This window comes from Gadus morhua, chromosome 15 (assembly GCF_902167405.1).
Source record: "Gadus morhua chromosome 15, gadMor3.0, whole genome shotgun sequence".
Taxonomy (NCBI): domain Eukaryota; kingdom Metazoa; phylum Chordata; class Actinopteri; order Gadiformes; family Gadidae; genus Gadus; species Gadus morhua.
In genome coordinates, this window is record NC_044062.1 from 18,918,652 (window position 1) to 18,941,457 (window position 22,806).

The window sequence follows — 22,806 nt, forward strand, 5'->3', positions numbered from 1 at the left end:
TGTTTAACAGAACGAATCCATGACAGGTCACAAGAAAAACATGCAAAGGAAGCTATGGGTGGAGGTAAAAGTGAAAACAAGGATAAGTCATTGTCTTCCTAGCTTGTCTTCCTAAATATTTTTCTAGGGTTATTTTTTCTGGTGAAAACTGGAGTTATAGAAAAGGTGTGTGGAGGACATTAATCAGTTAGTGTTTGAAACACACTCCATTATGGTTGTTACAGCCACGCGAGAGAACCTTGTTGAGCTTAGAGTAGTCGAGAAGGTCGGGCCTGTGTCTATGAATCAGGGCGCAGAAAGCCAGGCCATCCTTCCAGCTACGTCGGCCAAACAGCAGAGAGAACCCACATGTCAAACATCAAGCTTACACTCAACATAAAGGTATAGTCGTACAGTAGCATCCACGTTGGCCACTTTCCACTTTGTTTGCATTCAATCACAAACTATACTGGTCCAAAGGAAGATTCACACAGGCATAACATCCCCAAACGATTAACCTCAGACTCTGTGGAATATGTAATCATTTCAAAAGTGACACTGTAATTTAGATGTTGTCAGAATGAAATTCAGCAATGACAACCGTGAAATAGGGTTTAATTTCAGCTTGACACATCATTTGATGAGACATAATTAGAACAGTTTCTGCACAAAAATACAAAAATAAATGTAGATCAAGGGGCAGATCTTTTGTCCTCACTTACAAAAAAGAGACATGACTTAACATAACATATTTTAGAACTGGTATTTGAGCCCCATGACAATGTGTTAAACCCTCTATGAAATATCTGGCTACCAAGCAGTAGTTGATGACCTTACCTGACATGGAAGTTTTGGACGTTAACATTCCTGTAGGGGGCAGTCTTTCTCTGGCACCACAAGAGGAGACCTTCCTTGGCAGATGTTTCTGAAGAAGAGGATGACAGATGAAAGTGAGGCCTACATTTGTCTGTGACCTTTGAGAAAAGCACACTCCCAAAATATATTGGGAAGATAAATGTTATCGTGCCAATTGGATTGCCATCTACAAGCTCTTCCCAGATTGCTATGGCACTGGTGGAATTGACTTCCAAAGAAATGCAGTTAACCACATGTATCCCTCACCTTATGTGAGAGGTCCTTAAAGTGATGAGCTCACCTTCTACGTTGATGTCCTGGATTGCAAAGCGCAGGATGATTGTCCAGATCATTCCCAGAGTCATCTTCACGTTCCCGTCCACAATCTCTGAAGACACAAAAGCATGTTTGCTTATAAGCTGACTTTAACATTTTACAGAACTTTATCAAATTATGTTTTTTTCCCAGCCCCCGGTCCAACGCTAGGTAATTGCCTCTTTCCAGGCCGTTATTGTAATGAAGAATTTGTTCCTAATTAAATCAGAAAATAAAAGCCTTATGATGATGATGATGACTAAAAGTTTTGGCGTTCATATTCCCACCCTAGTTTGTAAGATTGAAGCGCATCTGCCCTGTTTGTCTTTCTCCTACCCTCCTGTGGTTTACTGGAGATAATCAACATCACCATCACTATCACCATCATCATCATCATCATCTTCATCTTCATCTAAATCGTATTAACAGATTTGATATGAATAAACTTTTATAGAAACTAATGGACAAGTTACGGTGGCAATCAAAATCATAATAAGATAATAAAAAAAAGGAAATAAAATATCATAAAAAATGTTTGCAGCGTCTTCATTGTATTTATTTTCTGTAAAATGTTTTGTGTTCTCACTTTGCTGTAAAGTGTGATCAAGTAAAATGTATTATAATGATAATAACCAGGAGAAGATGTTATTTTTTTATCGGTAGTTCTTTCATTACATCAACAGGCAGGAGGCCCGGTACCTTCAGCCCCGATGGAGACCAGCTTCACCCCCTTGCTCGTGATGAACTCCAGAGCTTTGTTCACGTTGGCAATCTTATGAAAACGCATTTTCCCTCTGTCTGGCTTGGGTAACCTTTCTCCTACAGAGGATGCATAAGAGAAAAGAAAAACCCAACAAAAGATATGTCTACATTATTATTTAATATATATTATGGTCATAATATGTGTTATTATGCATATTATGGGTATTATGCTTATTATTATAGTACTACCTTGCAGTATTGGTAGTAGCAGTAGCAGTACTACCGGTTGTATCAGTATTGTACAATCAACAGTGGATTCTGTTACCTGATATGACCTCCAGGAGCAGCATGAGCTTCAGGCCGTTCCTGAAGTCCTCCTCTATGTTTTCTATCTGTGTCCCTGCTTTCCTCAGGTGGGAGTTGCACCAGGCTGTGAAGGTCTAACAGGACAGAGCGGCCATGAGTCAATCCAATGGGAGGGGATGCATTGTCCCCATATGAACCTCATCCTTCTGTGTAAATCATAAATTGGTATTGGTGTATTGTGATGTGATAAAGTGTCAAATAATATTAACCATTATCATCATCATCACATTACGTGTCATGATAATAAAACATAAGTTGCCCCGAGCTGGTTTGGGTCTGTGTGTTTGGATCTCACAGTACATAGTTAGATCCCTTGCTACGCATAATGCAAACTAAAGTGTCTGTAGTAAAAAAAGGAGCACTTTTATACCCTCTATACCACCAACCCACTTGGCACATATAGGAGCAGTATATTATATGACTGGTAGTATTTTATATCATAAACCTCTCTGCAAAAAGTACAACGCAGACTTGATTTCATATTCTCATCATTATGTGTTTAGTTAAAAAGTCGTTTAAATAATATCAATGTGTGAAAGTGGTCATCCCGGGTACTGAGGTATAAGCTTATAAACACAGACATGTCATTTAGGTGGTGTGATGGAAAATCTACATGTTGTTACGTTTTTGGTCTATCTATGAACTTATTTTGTGTGATGCATATATTGACTGCCTTCTGCTCTCCTTTTGGGTCATTTAAAGTGTGAACGTTAGAGGGTCGCGTGATGCATTTTATTGCCTGCCTCTTCCTATATTTTCGTGTGTTGTAAATCAGCTTTCAAGCCACGCTTTGATGTATGGGCTTGTTCCACGACCCCCTGGCTAGCGTAAACGAAGAGGGGGTTAGGTGGCACGGCCGCTACCCCCTCCAATGGCATCCAGGGGAGCTTCAGTTGTAAAGATAACCATCTGGTCGAAGTGAATAAGAACTCATTGATTTCAAACACTCAGTGGACTTCTCCCCAGCGTACCTTCGGAGAATGAAGTAACACGCCAAGAGAAGCTCTCATCTGAGGCCTCAGATTATTGTAATGTATGCCTGTTATGTTGTTTGTTGATGCATGTTGTGATGTATCTTTGTTCGTACTTTTAATACAAATATATATAACCACTAATTGTCAACAGTATTGTGTGCTTTTTGCATATAAATATCTCATCTGCTTAGACGCAATATCTGATACAGAAATTGCCACGTCAGTGGAAAAAGTAATTCTTAAATAAGTGGTGGTGGTTAAGCATTTACAGCGAAAATGCAGGTCTTTTTTAAAACTTTCCTAGCTCACAGCACAACAATATCTCTTAGCATTGTGGCCGTCTACGCGCCATTTAGAGATACATGTAATTCAAGACTGGATCATTGTCTTTCTCTTCCTATTTTTACACGTGTCTTTCAATGGCCTGCGATAGAGCTGTAGCTCAGGGGCCGGCATCCATGCACACAGAGACAGCGTGCGGGGCCCAGGCCCGCTGCACATTCCAGCTGATACAAGGGGGTAAATATAGCCATCTCTGGTGTTCATCACGATAGACGTGGGGAAGGAAAAACCTCAAAATGTTTCACGTACAGTGTGAGGTGAAATGTCACGTGGTTTATACACTGGATCTTTCCCCGTTGTCACTCCCTCCCAACTCTCTCCCTTTGCAGCCTTTAAATGAGCCCCAAGTAGGCCTGTAAGAACAAAGGCACGCAGCCCATTCTATCTTAACCACAGCTATTCCGACCGATACAATACTCCCTGTGACTAAATAAAGCCTTCTCTATCTGAAAGTGTGTGACACATGATGCTGAGGATTTGCTATTAACGCTTCTGAAATCGTTACAAATCCATATTTGATTCTATGAATGATGATACGGTTCAGAATCCTTCATCCTTCAGCTTATCCTAGATGCCTGTTACCTCATATCTAGCATAGTCGTTTCAACGAGTAACATAGTCTTCAGTCTGTGTGTTTAGATTTGGTAAACTCACTCTGAGACTCAATGTGAATACTTGTTTCTAATAAGCTGGTATCCGAGGAGATATACTGTCAGTGGGTGATGGCAGTGATTGATGACTCTGATTAGGGGAGTGATCAGTTTCCTGTGGAACATCACGCAATGCTCTGTCCCTGTCTCTCTCTTGAAGGGCGGGTGGGGGGGGGGGGTAAACAAAGTGCAGCTAACATGCATCCCAATGCCACCTAGGAACCCAAGGACCCCCCTGTGGGAGGAGCCTGTCTAAAAAGGGGAATATTTGAGGCTTTGGAACAAAGGCCTGCCAATTCCTGAGGGGCAAAAAGGAGTCCGCAGTGTGCATGTGGTGTTGAACCACTGTAAAAATGCAGCTAGTGTTTCTTAAATCCAACCAGAGCCCACAGCCCTGCCAAGTGTGACGATAAGATCTAAATATACAATATGAATCATATACAGCTCGGAGGACCACCCTGTCACCCTGTCACAAGTGCCTGATGTCTTTGAGGGCTGACAGGGTCAACAAGCAGCTTGTCCAATCAAAACGGAGAGAGTCAACGAGCAAATGAGAGACTGGCGGGAATTATAATCCAATCTGTTTGTGATTTTTTTCAGAGTTCACTGAAATCCAATGTCTACTCAGGAAGCGTGTCACATGGAGACTGAAATGAATTATTAATGGAATGCTTTGATGAAAGCTGAAATGTCTTCAATATGTCAAATAAAGGTCTCCAGCAGGGGTAGGGTGGATGTTGAATGTGATGGAGGAGTGTGAGGCATGTAGAAACCTCCTGAATTTAGCCTGCCATAAAGTTCACATTTTTACATGAACCAGGTTTCTTTGACATTACGTGCAATGAAGGATTATCACAAATATGTGGTTAGTGATATGTGATATTCTGCTTTAGGTGCTTTAGGTAGGGATTGCCTTCCATATCAATAACTTAAATTAATGCTGGGGACAGATTTAAAACCTGGGGACTGGTAGGCCTCATGGGCCTGCAGACCAACTGTTGGGTTCAATGTGTTTTAGTGTGGTTTCCATCAACAAAGGAATTCTGCTCCAAGGACACTGGATTAACCTACTATAATGCCTTCGCTCCGCAGGTTAAATTTAGATATAGCATCCTTTCTAATCCCGTGAACGTCATCATGTGTTAGAAGCATCTGTTGACAGTTTGCATTCCGGGCGTATCAGTGGAATGGCAACAGTCTCGAGAGCAGCTCATAGCTTCTATTGTTAGCTGGTACCCAAAGCATCCCACCCCACCCCACCCCTCCAGTCAGATGGAGCTAAACCAGCCACCAGGGGCTCTGACTTCATACCACATACAAAGAACTATACAAACCATACTAATGATGGTCATAAAGCACATGAACTTTGGAACGTCATGGAACTTTGGAACGTAAAACCTTTTTTTATGCTTTACAAATAATTTAATTTTTTGGGCGAATTTCATCTCGCAGGTTTACGAAATATGTGATTAGGGTACGCGTTTAACCAACTCACAACCTACTTTTCTTTGTTGTTTCTCCCAGGCGGGGTCCAGCAGCATGTCCCTGTCCCACTCATCCTCCTGCAGCATGTACTCCTCCTCGTAGCCGTAGCCGTTGTCGTAGTGCACGATGGTCTCCACCTGGGTCATCATCCTGGCGTCCTGCTTTAATTCCTCCACACACAACAAATCGATATTACCCTTCAGCGTTTTAGCTCAGCTGGTTGTTGTCACGAGAAAGAGGATGATCTGTAGTAAAATCTCTCTTTGGTTTGGTTGTAGTTTATTTTATTTTCTCTTTACTGCCTCTCCAACTCTCCCTGAACCTTCCTACCCGAGCGACGTCTGGCCCCAGTTGCCGCAGCGGAACACCGGACAGCCACAATTAGTACTGGCGGGACGCATGACGCAAACACAGGGCACTCGCAAAGTCTGCACACCCACCGCCCAACCCAGTAGCACACACCCCTATAAACCACCCCAAACACACACAAACACACACACACACACACACACACACACACACACACACACACACACACACACACACACACACACACACACACACACACACACACACACACACACACACACACACACACACACACTCTCTCTCTCTCTCTCGGTCCATATCTCTCACGCACACACAACAGAAACTCTCTCTCTCTCACATCCACGCACACAGACACACAAACTCTCTCATGGTCTATATCTCTGTCAAGCGCGCGTTCACAGACAAACAAACTCTCATGGTCTATGTCTCTGTCACACACAACAGACACTCTACACACACACCCCAGGCACAGACGCACGCGTGCACACGCACACACACACGAACACACACACACACACACACAAACACTCACCCTCTCTCTCTCTCTCTCTCTCTCTCTCTCTCTCTCTCTCTCTCTCTCTCTCTCTCTCTCTCTCTCTCTCTCTCTCTCTCTCTCTCTCTCTCTCTCTCCCTCTCTCTCTCTCTCTCTCTCTCTCTCTCTCTCTCTCTCTCTCTCTCTCTCTCTCTCTCTCTCTCTCTCTCTCTCTATGTCTATGTCTATATCTCTCTAACACACAACAGACCTACACACTCAAACATAAAGACGCACCATACACGCACACAGCAGGACAATGTCAGTAATTTAGCAACACAAAAGTATTTTTTATTGCAAAAACAAACTTTCTTATTTTTACAAGAGACACAAAGAAAATGTAAAATATAAATACAAAAAAAACTAAACTTATGGAGTAGGTAACCCCATACGCCTACTTTCACATATTGCGTAGTGATTTTCATAAACAATATCAAGGTTTTGGCCTTTTGAAACCATAAATTGTTCAACAACACTCCAAAAATATGTTAGCTGCATTGTTTGTATTGGGAACATTATTTCATCCTTTATTCCTTTTCTTAAAGCATAATCCAATAGTTTTTTTATGTCATACATAATATATTATCTATATCATCGGACTAGAGAGAATTTAGTGTGGGCTATTATAAAACATAAAAAAACCCTCTGCAGCCTGTTCATCGTTGAAAAGAACAGGCGGCCAAACGCCTGGATGGAGCTTGCGGTCTCTCAGAGGGCTCTACAAAAACAGTTCACCCGGAGTGCAAAGACAGCATGTGCGGTAGCCTCGGTGGAGGGGGCAGGAGGGGGGGGGGGGGGAAGACATCGGCCAAAAAGACCACTACATCACTCCCAAACGCTGCTTGTGAATGCACAACGCACCCCAAACAAACAAATCAACGATCCGTGCGCCCCGGGCGGACCGGAGGGGAGAAGGAGTGACCGGAGGGCCGGGTGATGGCAACCGTCATCGTTCTGTGTGTTGTGGTGGTCGGAGAGTTCAGTATCGCGAGGAGCTGGTACTGGGAGTCGTGATAAACACCCCTATTACTTAGACTGGTCCAGGTCACAGGGCCGCCTCCACTCCTGGCCGCGCTCATGAATCCATTTGTTCGATACTGAGAAGCAGAAGGGCAAACGCAAAAACATGTCATCGTTTTCAAACGGTCCACTAAGGTCATCACTAATGTCCTCAGGCTGCCTGTGTGTATCCTATCGCGCCGGACATTTGAGCCGAGGACATGAGTTGTAACTCACTGTAACTGGATTTTGATAATAGTGTCTGAGCGTATTAAATGGTAAGTCCAACATGAAATTGTAAATCGTAAAACTCCATCATTAAACTCACAAATCGTGAAACCGACGGGAAATCGTAATTGGAGTTAGGGGTAGGTAGTTCTACGGAACTCACTAGAGCAGGGCTGCCTATGCCGCTGTGCCCCTGGCCAGCGTACAGCGGCATCCGGCACAGTCCGGCAGCAAGGGCCCACAGAGCCGCCTGCCCCCATCTTCAACCCAACTTCACCTTTGACATTAAACCCTTGAAACTAACAACAAATGTATGACTTCAGACAGCAAGTTATTTATTCTGGTTGGTTTTCGTTTAAACTACAATTATGAGGCTTCAACAAACAATAGGCCTATATGATATTTTGCAGATAGAAACATATTGTTTTGTTTTAAGGTCTATGAGGCTTGAAAATGATGATGTTGAACAGACTATTTACAATCTTAAGAGTCTGTATATTTTGTATACTACAAAATCTTTTTACAATATAGGATTTCCTAACTTAAGATAACTTTTATCATACAGAGAATTCCTTTTTACTATATATTTTTTTATTGTTTTATAGTAGTTACCTATAAATCAAATATCCTTCTATGCTACTTTTTTGCAAGGTATATCGATGTATCCAGAAGATACTATTGATAAGCAATATATTGAGCTATGTGATGGAGAAGCAGTTTGATGTAATGGTTTATGTTGGAGGAGATACTATTGAACCATTTAATGTCCTAAAATAAAGGAATGAAGACATTGTAGATTTTTTGCCTAAAACGCCAACTGTGGCATTTTAAACCTTTCAATTTTAATTGAAATTGATCTTCATCTGGATGGTATGGAATAGGTTGGATTTTCATAACGAGGATGGCCGATCAAAGACAGATTGTGAGGAGAGTAGAAACCTACGCCCTCTAGTGGTAGAGTTCCGAAGCTGAGGGAGTAACGCATTGCAACTACTGTACACTGGCGACTCATTTTAGATTACTAATTAAGCTGACCTCGAAATAAATGCAGTAACATGTTGTTTCGGTCAAGGTAAAAGGGTATTTCTCAGGAACATAACCACGATAATAATAGATATCCTATAGTATTTCTGATCCATTTTAACCATTGGCTCTGGACTTACCCCACTTGTTTCCCACCAGCACTGGGCATGCTGCGTGCCGCGTGCTGTAGTCTCCCTCCCCGCTGGCAAACAGGTTGTACCAGAACACCGCAGTTCCCTGTACACACACACGCACACGCACACGCACACGTAATGTACACTTTAGACCGGGAGTCTAATCATTTATTTAATACGTTATTATAATACAAATCAAGTCGTGGTAAGGACAAAAATGGGAATCCTCTTGGTACCTTCTTGGGCCAAACGGCTGCTCCTACGTCTGGAAACACTGTAGCGCCCCCTGCTGCCACGTCAGTCATCTGCAGCAGACAGAGAAATGAAGGACAACATTTGAACCTTCGATGCAGGATGTGAAATTGTTATGGCCTCGCCTTTTTTATAGTTGGACTATCTGACGGGTTCATTAATTCCTGCCAGGGATGGATTGACTGAGTGAACCCATCAGCAGGAGGAGAGAGGAGCGGTGATGAAGAGGCCCAGACTTTTACTTTGTGAACTCAGAACTTTCCATTTTATGTAACTACAGCTGGATGCGCTCAAATCTCCTCCTATCCCGCTAAGGGATAGGAGTGCCAAAACTATCAGAACATGAATGATGGAAAAAAGTATCCTGCTTACAAAATGATTAATTATTTTATCAAGAAAAAATAAATAGTCTGATAACGGAAATATTTCACAAGGTGAATTGTGAGCAGATACCTGTGAAGAAAAAAAGAGCCGTATGGACATACTCACATAGAAGAGCCACGTTGCCACACGGTTCCCCGTGCCCAGCTCTTTGAATGCATCCGGTTCGTCTTTCTGCCGAGGCCAGACTGAGTTAAACACTCACAGCTCAACAACAAAGAATGATTACAGAAAGGTGTCTCGGGATAATCAGTTACCAACCCTTCCAAAGTCAAAGTGTGGTTCATATTGACCTCCGACACCATAGTTTGCAACCTAAAAGGGTGAAAACCAAGAATAAATATGAATCAAATACACACCGATGTACAAGACACAAGCTTTACAATATATTTACACATTTATTATGAGTGATTAAGTTTATACATGGTTTTATGAAAAGCTAATACAAAAATATTAAAGTTATTGTGTATTTTTCCAAACACAAAGTTGAGTTCTACCTGCATCTCTTCTGCAGTGTCCATCTCCAGCCCGGTGAGATCTTCAATCCTCTGATTAATCTTATCGATCAGCGGGTCATCGTAGCCAGTCAGCCAGGCACTGGGAGAAAACAACATGTGTCACATGCATTGCGGGTTAACTCCCACAAGATGGCACTAAAGGTCAGAGTTGGAGAACATAAAACATGCAGAAAGAAATCGTCATGCTTAGTCAAGCCTACTGAATGAAATTACATGATGAATTTGTGGCAACACAATGCATGAAGTTTATCCACAAGAGAAGGACAAACTATAGACGACGGCCCAGAATTCAGAATCTCCAATTGGCTGAGGTTGCACAGAATGTCACAGAAGGAACGCACGTAGCACAATTCCCAATGTGTACAACCGAGGCGGTTGAGGCCGGATCACAGAGGGTCTCACTCAGGACCTCAGAATGGCTCTACATTAACTACCGCTAGTGTTTTCATAGGGGTAGCCTCTCCCCTCCTATACACTAGACACCTTTCATCAAGAGGGTTGACACCCTCTGAGAGTCTAGCACTCAGGACTTACTGAATGACTTCCTGACAGGGTTTCAGCAATGAACCCTTTCAAGTGAGGGTACAAGGCCGTGGAATTAGACCAAGGAATATGTGGCTGGGGGGAAGCTCACTTTTATTGCCATGTGATCGCCAAAGTATCTGGTCATAACTCTGTATCATAACTCTCCTGCATTTTACAAGGGACATTGTTGACTCACATGCCAGAGCTTCTATAAACAGATGAAATGAAGCCTCACAATGCATTGTGGGAGTACATTTATGAATGTGTTATATACTTTCATGAAGGTTTAATTCCTTGGAGCTTTGTAGGAGTCTTAAGTCTAAGATGGGGAAATAGATAAGAAAAAGCACCCTCGCAGTGAATGCATGCATCTGTAACACGCTTATGTCACCCCATGAACTTGCGAGGAGCTCCACTAAAAAACAGGAGAAGCTTGGGAGAGGGAGAGTGAGCAGCCATCTTGAAAGCTCACCGATTTTATAGCCTTGGAAAAAAGTGCTTATGATAATTCCAGAGGAAATAACCAGGTCAAATAGAGTCCAAAGCTTCAACAACAGTTCTAACAGTTGAAAGCTTTCCATTGCAACTTCACCAAAAAATGACCCAAAAAATGTCAGCCATGCATGATAGAAAAAATACAAATGGTCAATTTGTAATCGTGTCGGCTGTGGTCTTATCCACATCCCACAGAAACGGTACTTCCATGGATGACTGGATTCGACCAGTAGAGGTTCAGCCGGGTGCCTGAGTGTTATACATGGTGCCTGGTCAGCATGCCTGACATATTCACTCCATAGGTGTTGGCTTCCATCCATGGGTAAGAACGGGATAGGTGATGCAGAGGAGCTGTGACCTGTGACCTCTTACCTCTTGGAGACTCTGTACAGGGCCGTGGTCAGTTTCCCGGTAAGGGGGTCATGCACCGTAGCACGCCTTAACTAGCTCAGGACACCACAGAGGACGGCGTAGGGAGGGAACACACAGGAATACAGAGAGGACACGGATAGGTAAGGAAAGAGAGAAGAGCAGATGTGGTCACTGGTGCTTCAATGGAACTTCATCTATGAGTAAGAGGTTGCCTTGGTTTTTGTTGTTGATGTTTTTTGATGATGTTTATGATGAATGAATTATGATAATCATTTTGGTTGTGATTTTACCATGGCGTTAACTAAATATCATTAGATCTACAGCAAAGAAATGTAATCGATTTTTTGATTTTCTTATAGTTCAGTAGCCAACCTCCAATTAGTAAAACATTTTTGTAGTAAAAAATCTCTTACTGGCTATCAGCAGCAGCTCCAAAAACACCCATATGAACCAATTGCTGTTCAACGGAAGGTACGTGACTGTGTGAGCCAATCACACATGATGTAGGTTGCATTTCCTTTCCATTCCCTCTTTTCTTTTGCTCTATGACGCCAGAGGTTTTGTTAAAAGCAGGAGAGGACACGTGCTGTGAGTTCAATGTGTCGCTACATGGCCCGGACCGGGGAAGAGAGGAGATGGGGTGGGAGGGGCTGAGATAAATATATCATGTATATATTTCTACAAGAACAGCCTCTCCTCCTCTCCCCTTCCTCCCCGCCCCCGAAGCCTTACCTCTTGCTGATCCGGTATGGAGCGGTCTCCAATATGCCGGTGATTGGGTTGGAAATAGTGGCTCTGCGCAGCTGTGGAGCCAGGGACACGTTCAACCCATCTGTGTGTGTGTGCGCTTTTGCATCTGAGTGTGTGTCTGTGCTCAGGCCACTTAATCGGTTTCTAATGAGTTTACGGGCAAAATCATTCTAGACCCGTGGCATTGAAATAAAATAACTAAAATACATTTCAATTTGCATTAAGGCAATCTCAATGCATGTGTCACTGAACCATGACTTGTTAACCTGCTTGCTGTTACCAGCTTTCTTTACGCAGAGTTTCTACTGTTTATTTGTTGGGTGAAACTGATCTATTCATGGCACCAGAGCAGCTTACAGAAGAAGACACAAGAGAGACGTCCCTTACCCTGGGCTTGGCAAGGCTCTTGACCTTCTCGATCTCGCTGTGGGAGATGATGTCGTGGTAGCGGACGATGTAGGGCCGGTCCCACTCATCCTCCTGTTTCACCGGACTCAGCAGGTACATGGGGTTGCGGTGGTTGTCATAGTAACGGCAGAAGAGCCGGCTCTGTCTGCGCGGTGTCTGTGTGCGGATTAAAATCATTAAAACAAAAAATCCATAGAAGGACAACGATTGCAATAAGGCGATGAGTCAGCGGCGTCAACTGCACGTGGAGGGTGGGGGGGGGGGGGGGGGGGGCCAACATGGGTGTCAAGTGGGTGTCAGGGAGTGGGGACCTCACCATCTGGATGCCCTCGCCCCGACACAGCTTCTCGTACATCTTCCTCTCGGGGATGGGCTCCTTGAAGCCTTTCTTCTTCTCCTCTGTTTTGTTGCCCACCGTCCCCTCGTTCCTCTGTTTCTGGGCGGCCTCCTCCTCATCGCTCCTCTGCTGCAGCATCTGGAACTCAAAGTACTTCAGGTTCCCCCGGGCGCGCTGGTGCTCCGAATCTGGATATGATTGTAAACATACATTCACAGAACAGGAAATCATGTATATCCAACATATTATTTAATGTGGTTTTATTCAATCATTTATTTTATTTATTCAAATATATATATATATATATATATATATATATTAGAGCTGTCAGTTAAACGCGTTATTAACGGCGTTAACGCAAACCAATTTTAACGGCGATTAACGCAAATTCTTATTTTTTAAACCAAAATTATAATTTTTTTTTGTTGTTGTTTTTGGGCTCAAAACAAAGAAGCAGTAGCCTGACTGCTATGTAAAAGGCATATCTTTGTATGTTCATCGTTTAATTGAATTACAGGCTTTTTTTTTGTACCGTCCTGTTTTGATCAGTATATGCCAATGTTGTTATCAATAAAAAAACATTTGCACAAGGCAAGCCGATGCACTTCTCCATGTTGATAAGAGCATTAAAATGAGAAAAATTAATGGGACAAAGAATTCAAGGGATATTTAGCATAGAAAAAAATAATATGATTAATCGCGATTAATCGTGAGTTAACTATGGCATTAATGCGATTAATCGTGATTAAATATTTTAATCGCTTGACAGCCCTAATATATATATATATATATATATATATATATATATATATATATATAGATATAGATATATATAGATACATATATATAGAAAAGTTTAACATGTAAATGCAACATATTATTTTATGCAGTTTTATTTAATACACGATCATCTCATCACCTTATTATCACAATGTTAAATATTGTTTACTCATTTTTGTAAAGTAATTTAAACATGTCATAGGATTAAACAGCAAATTTATGATGTGATAACATTTGTGAGCTTTCGCTTTAGACTATAGAGATCTCTAGAGATCTTTCAAGTTATTCAGTGACCATTTCTTTCCCTCATTCGGTGGTGTATTAAATATGAGCCAAACATCTGGGGAAAAAATATGGACTAAGTGCATATTATGGAGCAACAACTTTTTCAGTCAAGCCTTGAAATAACATCTGACAGGGACAGAAGACACCGGGCACAGAGAACCAAGTGTTACACAACCAGTGAGGCTCTGGCATGACTCTTTCCTGCGGTCTGTCTACATTCCATGACCAATGTTTATAATAAACTATGTTTTCGCTGAACTCCACAGTGATAAATACCTATTTGGTATCGTCCATGTCATTTTATTTCATCCCAATATAAATATATTAAGAAAAAATGCAAAAAACACAAGTCTTGTGGGCTGGTGTTAGACTCACCCAGTGAGAGCAGCCTCTTGGTGATCTCCAGCGCTCTCTCTAACTCTCCCTGTTGGTAGATGGCGTAACTGAGGTAGTCCAGCACGGTCACCTTGTCGATGGTGGACTCCTCCCCCTGGTCCAGCTGCTGCAGGGATTGGCTCATCCACAGCTCTGTGTGGTAGTAGTCTGAGTCCGAGTAGGCAATCTTCCCCAGCTCGTAGCAGTCCTCCACCGTCATGGGGCTCTTGTACGTCACGCCTAGTGGGATGATATTGGCCATGTTGGTGGTATAGGTAATGGTGGTGGTGATAGTGATGTTCATGTTGGTGGTGAAGGTGATGGTGGTGGGGGGTGATGTTAGTAGGTGGTGATGAAGGTGATGGTGGAGGTGGTGATGATGAAGGTGAGGAGGAGGATAGTGATGATGAAGGGGATGGTTGTCATGGTGATGCCGACATTGAGAAGGAGAAAGAAGAAAACGATCAAGAAAAGGAATGTGGAGAAAAGCAGAGAAAAAAAAAAAAAAACAGAATTAAAAGGGGAAAAAATAAAAAGAAACCATGATTTTTTTTTTTTTTTTTCTTTTCATCCAGCAGCAGTGATGTGTGTGTGTGTATTGTCGTGCGTGTGTCTGTGTGCGGAGGCCTACTGACCAGGCAGGTTGCCGGTGGCGATGGTGTTCGTCTCCAGATGGTACGTGTCCTGCAGCCGCAGCAGAGCCTTGGCCGCCCCCGTCTGGTCGTCCTCGGTGGGGAAGTGCTTGCGCTGCATGGTCAGGTTGGAGATGAAGGCTGGAGCCCAGGACGGAGGGAGGGGACACTATGAGGCAGACTCACTATCGTACTGGATCAGAGCTACATACTGTCTACAAGTAGCCATACTCCACATGGTTCACTGTTTTGTAAAACTGTCTATTTCGACCTCCACTGATCGAATCAAGTCATCCATGGAAATACCGTTTGTGTGGGATGTGGGTAAGACAGCATCCGACACCGATTACAAATAAAAAAATTGTCCTCTTTTTATAATGCATGGCTGACATTTCTTGTTTGTCTTAAATGAGGATGTTTTGCCTTTAAATAGCCCTGTACAAAAAAAGTAAACCTCCCAATTTGTTAATTAGTTACCCAAGGCAGCTTCAACGTCATCCCCATCTTTAAAATGGGTCCTTTTGGTCCTTCAAATGGACTCTCTCTCTCTCTAAACGTTGATTCCTCCTCTTTCACACTGTTTAGTCTCTCTATATAGCTTTCTCTTCTCCTCGTTTAAACGTCTGTGTCATGCGACACACCAATTCACCCATAATCCATCCATCCATCCACACTAATTCACCCATCAATCCATCCATCCACCCATGCATCCATCCGGGTTTGAGTCGTGGTGTTTTCTACCCCACTGACCTTCGGTGGTGTCAGAGAGCACCAGGGTCTCCAGCATGCCCCACTCCGTGTTGAGCCTCTTCATCAGCTTGAAGGCGTTGACCGGGTGGCCCAGGAAGCCCTCAGGGTCCTGGATGGCCGTGATGGACAGGGATTCCAGCTGATCGGCCCACCTGATACAAGACGGGACCACAGGGGGGTTCAGTTATGGTTCATATAGTGTTGATGCTGGGGCTGATGAAAGTACATAATGTCAACCAGCTCATTACTGAAAGCAATATTTACAGATTGCATCTATTTGTGTGTGTGTGTGTTCATGTAAATGTGCTTAACTGTGCCTCTCTTGTTTGTTAATTTACACATGTGCACAAATGTGTGTGTGTGTGTGTGTGTGTGTGTGTGTGTGTGTTTGTATGTGCGTATATGTAGTACCGTTTGACCTGCTCCAGCTTGCTCTCCTCCACTCTGATATATTCCTTGAGAGAAGTGACCATATCTTTCTCTGTGAACAGCAGGTCTGTCATGTGACCTGAAGGACACACACACACACACACACACACACACACACACACACACACACACACACACACACACACACACACACACACACACACACACACACACACACACACACACAGCAGTACCATTTGATATCAATAGATGACTCCATTCAATCTAAAGAGAATAAAGGACTGATGCACTGTACATGCACAGATATACATGCATGTACAACAGATATATCTATTTTCTAAACGTACCTATTGAGGTGTAGAAGTCATTGTGGGCTGAGAGGGACTTCAAGAGGAAGCTCAGAAAAATACATAACTGCAGTCTCATCCTGAATATGGTACAGACAGACAGACAGACAGACAGACAGACAGACAGACAGACAGACAGACAGACAGACAGACAGACAGACAGACAAACAGAAAAATATTAAAAATTGTTTCTAATTACAATTTCCTATGCATGAATTTGGCTATTTATGTAAATGATTTTTGCTGTTTCCAAATATCAGAAAACAATGATACTGCAATGCATAGTGTTATCAAAATTCATTTTTGTTTGTTGAGGCTGAATGGCATTACAGTGTTTGGGGGGCCACACTTTGCACCGCCAAGGATACAAGCCAAGTAAATCAAATAATCTAAAAGTTGGATTCAAAACTACTGTGATGCAGCAATAGATAAACAAAGAAATTAGGGATTTGAATTTGAAAAGGAGATGGAGTGATAGGGCCAGTGGACCAGATTGACATCAACTGCAGGATGTCTGTAATTCCTGTCAAGCTACAGCTTGCCACCCACCACACCAGGCCAAATATAAACCCCTGGTTACGCTGGTGTAGCCCTGGCCGCTAGCAAAGTGTCACTGGGCGTGTGCAATTGAGAGAGAGCAGGAGAGAGAGGGTAGGGAGTTCATTTCAAGTTTGCAGATGGAAAGAGTAAAGGGACCAACTGGCAGGAAGTGAGATGTAATTTAGAATACTCTTAAATATTGTAGATATTCAAACCTTATCTGACAAAAAAGGAAATTTGGAAAATACTTTTGATTGACAGGGTTCACATTCTTTGCAGAATTGAGATAAACTATCTTAGTCAACTAGAGGCTAGAGGTTAATACGAGGACTGCTTTATCTGTTCAACAACTGTTGGGCAATATAAGAAATACAAACACTATTCATACTTCATACATAGAGTGGTTAATTCAAATGCAAGACATTTGCATTATAACACAGTTACAATAGTTGTTAAAAAATATATATTTTGAGATAATTCCTGTTTGGATCGGTCGATTTAAACTCTATTAAGCTAACATATAAGCTAACCTTGCAATGCTTCGAAGTAGGAATTGAATATTAAACATTTATAATAAAATGGACAATGTTGTGCAAAGTTTGAAGAACATGTGTAGCAGCACAGGGTAGACAGTATTGTAGCGTACGAGACTCTGTTCTAATGAACAGGGAGGTTCCCTAGCATCTGGTCACTTTAGTGACATCACAAATTGAAGCCTTGGTCCTGAGGTTGCCCTGCCACTGCCTGCAGTAATAACAACTACCTTAAAACATCCGCTCCAACCACACACTGGGCTAAACTAAGAAAACCTTTCTGAGAAATAAAACATCAGCACAATTCACAATTAAAAATAAATCCTTTCACATAAACTGGCCATATTCAATGCCCATATGAGAAAGCCAGAGTTGTATTTAGATCTTTTTTTTTTTCCACACACACACACACAAAGTAAAGGTGACAAATGAATGCATACGTGGGCAGCCTGTGGCTACCTCCTCTATGTGTTGCCCTAAGAAGCCATCCTTACCCACAGGCTTGGGCAGGTCCCTCGTAGACAAGTCCTGACTCTAATGAAAGTCAATGAAAGAAAGGTCCTGTCTGCATGCATGCAGCGAAGGCTCTCATGCAGAAGCCCACGCAGACGTCAGCAGAGCTATGAGCATACTTTGTCTCCACAAGCATGATGACCATAAAGCTATCCGCTATAGGTTTAGAATGTTTTATCTATGACATTAGGTACCATTCGGTTCTCCTGTGTTTAGAGGGACTGAGTTTTATAGTTATTATACTTAAGGTTTATGGATACCAATAATTGCAACACACTAGTATGACCCAAGACTCCAGGGGATATTCCAGTCAAAAGGTTTTTCGCAAGCTTGAGTGAAGTATTCATAATGAATGGACATGAGTGGGCTCAGAAACCCTTAGGGGACATCTGGAACCTAGCAACACATAATGTATAATCCCCTTTAACTCTTAACCAGTTTCTGAACATGTCCTCAATAAACTGCCTTGCTGAGGTCTGGGATGTAGTACTGCTTTAGGACTGCTTTAGGCTAATACAGTTTAAAATTACATCTATGTTGCTTTTCTTTTTCAAATGCACTGGAATATCAATTAAATACCTGGAAGTTCTGTTCTCTAGAATAAGTCACCGTTGTTCCTCACAACAAACATCGTGAGAATGCTTATCATTGTAAACACAGAAGCTCCTCATTATTATCATTATTGGGTGTCTCTGCAGAGCTTAAGGGAAAGTTCTTGAATGAGCTGAGGAAGGACTGCCACGTCTTCGCCCCTCCCCCGCAGAGAGAGAAACGAGAGTGAACTCTCAGAGCGGGCTCTCCTGCTCTGCATGGACCGGTACCTTCTTTCCTGGGAGAACCTCTTGAGGTTATGGGCCAGATGGGATGGGTTAGGTCCACTGCGGGTGAGCGGGGATAATAACTCGCCTCATTAACCTATTCTCATAAACTCACAGTGGCACAGCATGTAGGCAGAATATCAAAATAAAATAAAATACATCAGAATAATGCACGACTATTCTCAATACAACACTGATTGTATGGGTCTATACTATTCCTCACATTGCATTTTGCTGCACACGGGTTATTTTGGAGTATATATTTCAATGAATTGTACCGCCCCGAAAACAACAATTTTATGGACAACATGGAATTCAAGATATTTTCAAATTAAAAGCACCGCTATGTGTGCGTAGTCGTCAAGCTGATAGGCGGAAGCATCCCACTCTCAGATGATGACGACTGATCGATCATCGTATGAATGAGGAAAATTAGTTCATTTAAACCATCCCAATGTTTTAACGCTTTCATCCCCCCCCCACACCCCCCTTTATGATGCAGGCTACATGCTGTAAACACCGGCGGTCATTACACTATTACTACTGCATTACCACAACATTACTACTAGACTTTCAGCTGCAAAAAACGATAATCCGTGCGTGAATATTTACCCAAACATCTTGATGTGGTAAACGGATCCTTCAAAAAATAAATAAATGTAGCTCCAATCCAAGGCTCAAGTCGTAGGTCTAGTAAGCTCCAAAAAAAGATGACTTGCTAAAGTTGACTGCACATACTTTTCGGTGTTTCTGACTTAGCCACGCTGCTGCGGGACAGTGCTCGCCATCTGTTGGAGTGGGCTGGTCTTCAGCTCCCGTCAGGAGAAGCGCTACGTGCAGAGTTACACATACACCGTGGTACTGCTGTCCTACCACACTTTTCGTCTCGTCTCACAAAAATTTCGATGGGAGGTGTCCTGACCCGAATTTTGGCAGTCATGTTGATAATCATCCCCACTTTTAGGATGATGCTTAGAATGGGCTGAATATGTTACCTCTCCCTATCTTCTCCAAAGTTTACTGAATCGTCAGAGAGGTTGGAGCCAGTGTTGGATTTGTGTTGCATTCCTTTTAATTGTATTGACATTTACTCACTAATTTATTAATCAATGCTGGGGTACTGAACTGTATAGACTCTGTTTCCGTTTAATATGCACTTTTACAAGTTTAGGGATGGATAATGTGACAAAATAACCCTAGTCATCTCCTTTAGACTGTGCAGCCAGAGCTACGGCTTTGTTTCAGCATTCCAGAAACTTCCCTCGACTGTTGGAAAAAAAAAACTACTGGTGGGAGGGAATTCCTGCAGCACGCTGCGGAGTTGGAAAGGGTGGAACGTGGTGTGGTGTGCGTGTGCCTGTGTGTCAGACAAATAGTGCAGATTAGAGGTATGCAGTGATTAGTGAGCAAAGTTTCCAACTTTGTTTAAAATGGCATCTCCTATGTAAACTGTTGATTCACACTATTTGCAATTTAGTTTGGACACAGGCCTACTTTCCTAGAGAGAGAGAGAGAGAGAGAGAGAGAGAGAGAGAGAGAGAGAGAGAGAGAGAGAGAGAGAGAGAGAGAGAGAGAGAGAGAGAGAGAGAGAGAGAGAGAGAGAGAGAGAGAGAGAGAGAGAGAGAGAGAGAGAGAGAGAGAGAGAGAGAGAGAGAGAGAGAGAGAGAGGGGTGAGTGGGTTTCATTGACCAGTGTAGCAGCATTAAACAGATTTTTTTAATTAGGGTTAGGGTTAGGGTTAGGGTTATATTAGCTAGCAAGCTGTATGCCCAAAAAGCTATGCTTGTCTTGAATCACATGCACAAAGTTGATTGACAGCAAGTTTATTCTCATTCTCTTGGATAGAATACTATTGCTGCTTGACTGGTCAATAAAACTCCCTCACAGTAGACAGTGTTTACACGTTAAGAAATGTTTTGGAGCAAAATTACAATAAATAAACAAACTCCAAAAATCATACCTGTACTGCAGCTTTAAGGGGCATTTATCAGAACTTTAGCCTGGGTTACATCAAAATAATATCATCATTGAATAAATCAGACACTGCCAAAGGCTCCCCCATGGTTGATTAACAACGTATCCTCCAAGTTATTAGGGAGGGATTGTGCAAGGCCCTTTATTCCAGTAAGTTCCCTTTGCCTCAGCGTTAAATCATAGTGAGATAGAGTATGTTCTCATCACAGACGGATCTCACCCAGAAACGCCAGTCTGCTCCAAACCACAAAAAAGTGCTTGTTGGGAGCCTGACTCACTGCCTAACTACAACATAAACCACACAATAAGTCGGGTGATTGCTTGTGTTGTCTTTGCTGTCCTTTAGTGGTGCATGTACAGTGGTGTAGCAAGCAACCATGTAATTGTAAATTTAAAGTGAAGTCAATAAACTAAACTTAAAAAAAAGACTCACCCCTTTGTGCAGGGAATGCAGCTAGTATCCTGTCGCACACATGGTATTCTCGTCACCTTGGTAAGGCGTGTGTCATGCTTTGCTAATTATAACCTGAATTGCATATTTCCTAGAATACTGCCCAAAATGGATCAGGCATCTAGCACTAGGGTTGAATCACTGTCACATGATCCCTTGCTGCTACCAGGTATTTCTGACACACACACACACACACACACACACACACACACACACACACACACACACACACACACACACACACACACACACACACACACACACACACACACACACACACACACACACACACACACACACACAGAACCTGTGGAATGTGCATTGCAACCCTGGCAGCTACTTTAAAGAACTATTTCTTTAATATCCCATACAACTATATAATATTCATAGAACAAAAACAGAATATCTTATTTGGATTTCCACAACAATACAAAACAGTTCTCACATCAAACATCCAACATACATATGAACAAAACAAAGACACATATGTGTTCATAGATCTTTATGGATCTAAAGCATTTTCATAGACCTACAATACTAGAACCTAAGATCAACAGCGTTGCTTGACACGTGTCACCTTGCTTCATCAAAGTCATTTGAGGCAAGCAGGTGGCCCCAGCACGGAGGACTGTGGCGCGGTGTGCGACAATGACACCCACCTGTCTGCACGGCGACAGCCCAGGAGCAGAATGTAGTGGTTGGGAGACACGCAGGGCTGGCCAGCAGGCCTCCGAGCTCGGCAGATTGCTGGCCTACAACACCTGCTGAGGGGGGATATATCCAGAAGGGCAGGTACCCTCCCCCCCCCCCCCCCCTCCCTAGTCCATGAGCCTTGCATGCTGTGCAGGAGGAGAACAGAGCAGAGAGGACATTGTCATGGTCATAAAAACGATAGGATTAGGGAATAAATAGAGGAGAATGAAAACATGAATCATCTTGATTACAGTCAGCGCTGTTGGCCTCTCATCAGAGACATTTGGTTTGTTTTCAAAAAACCATCCCACGTTAATGTTCAATGCACAACTCCCAACATTCAACGTGGAGTTGTGAGAGACAAACTAGGTCCTTTACGATAATGGGGTTTGTTTACTGTATACTTCACTCCCCTGGTAAGTACTGCACCTTTCTTTTCCGAGGCATGTAGCAGTACCTCTGCTGTCCCCTGAAGCTTTTGATTCAGAAGAACAACTCGCCGCAGAGGAAAAAGGTTAAAATAAGTAAATATGAATATATGTTCACTTCCTTTGTTCTCGTGTCGGTTCGGTCTGTCAGGGTCGGGTGCTGCAGGAAAAACGAGGTATTGTTCCAAATATAGACGACTCACAAACTAACAAAAAGGTCTTTAATGAAGCAGCTAAATATCTGTTCTGTGGACAGGCAGCAAAAACAGTTACAGTTACACTGGGGTTAGCGATCAGTTACACTGATTAGAAACGTTTGGAGTCCAAATAAAGCATCTTAATAAA

General features: G+C 42.6%; 2 protein-coding genes across 6 annotated transcripts in view; both read right to left on the reverse strand.

Annotated features, from left to right (window-relative positions):
* The window catches only part of actn2b (actinin, alpha 2b), a 21,822-nt gene extending 15,733 nt beyond the window's left edge, over positions 1-6,089 (reverse strand). The window contains exons 1-6 of one of the 2 annotated variants that reach the window (XM_030378984.1): positions 5,686-6,089; positions 2,177-2,291; positions 1,849-1,968; positions 1,136-1,222; positions 817-904; positions 239-317 (exon numbers count right to left, since the gene is read on the reverse strand). In XM_030378984.1, the coding sequence (XP_030234844.1) occupies positions 239-317; positions 817-904; positions 1,136-1,222; positions 1,849-1,968; positions 2,177-2,291; positions 5,686-5,817 (621 nt within the window). In that variant the 5' untranslated portion in view covers positions 5,818-6,089. Of the gene's footprint in view, positions 1-238; positions 318-816; positions 905-1,135; positions 1,223-1,848; positions 1,969-2,176; positions 2,292-5,685 lie in introns of those variants that run through there. The other variant, XM_030378985.1, reaches the window with a different exon arrangement.
* A 706-nt stretch (positions 6,090-6,795) lies between these two features.
* p4ha1b (prolyl 4-hydroxylase, alpha polypeptide I b) lies at positions 6,796-19,791 on the reverse strand. 4 transcript variants are annotated; one of them, XM_030378995.1, is made up of 16 exons: positions 19,528-19,791; positions 16,512-16,591; positions 16,186-16,282; positions 15,775-15,926; positions 15,028-15,165; positions 14,393-14,632; positions 12,932-13,140; positions 12,595-12,771; positions 12,190-12,260; positions 11,458-11,523; positions 10,045-10,144; positions 9,809-9,862; positions 9,656-9,721; positions 9,151-9,219; positions 8,921-9,017; positions 6,796-7,627 (listed from the first exon to the last, which is right to left on the reverse strand). In XM_030378995.1, exons 1-16 carry the CDS (start codon positions 19,533-19,535, stop codon positions 7,557-7,559), a joined length of 1,695 nt encoding a protein of 564 aa, XP_030234855.1. In that variant the 5' UTR covers positions 19,536-19,791; the 3' UTR covers positions 6,796-7,556. The 4 variants fall into 4 exon arrangements, with proteins under 4 accessions (XP_030234855.1, XP_030234853.1, XP_030234852.1 ...); XM_030378993.1 differs by lacking the exon at positions 12,190-12,260 and having other exon boundaries at positions 11,458-11,528; XM_030378992.1 differs by lacking the exon at positions 11,458-11,523.
* Positions 19,792-22,806: the final 3,015 nt, after the last annotated feature.

Excerpts from the sequence above, each read along its gene's own strand:
- p4ha1b (XM_030378995.1), bottom strand. Across the intron at positions 12,261-12,594 it reads AGAGCCTTGCCAAGCCCAGG|CTGCGCAGAGCCACTATTTC; the intron begins GTAAGGGACGTC and ends CTGGCTCCACAG. Across the intron at positions 7,628-8,920 it reads GCTGGTGGGAAACAAGTGGG|TATCGAACAAATGGATTCAT; the intron begins GTAAGTCCAGAG and ends TCTGCTTCTCAG.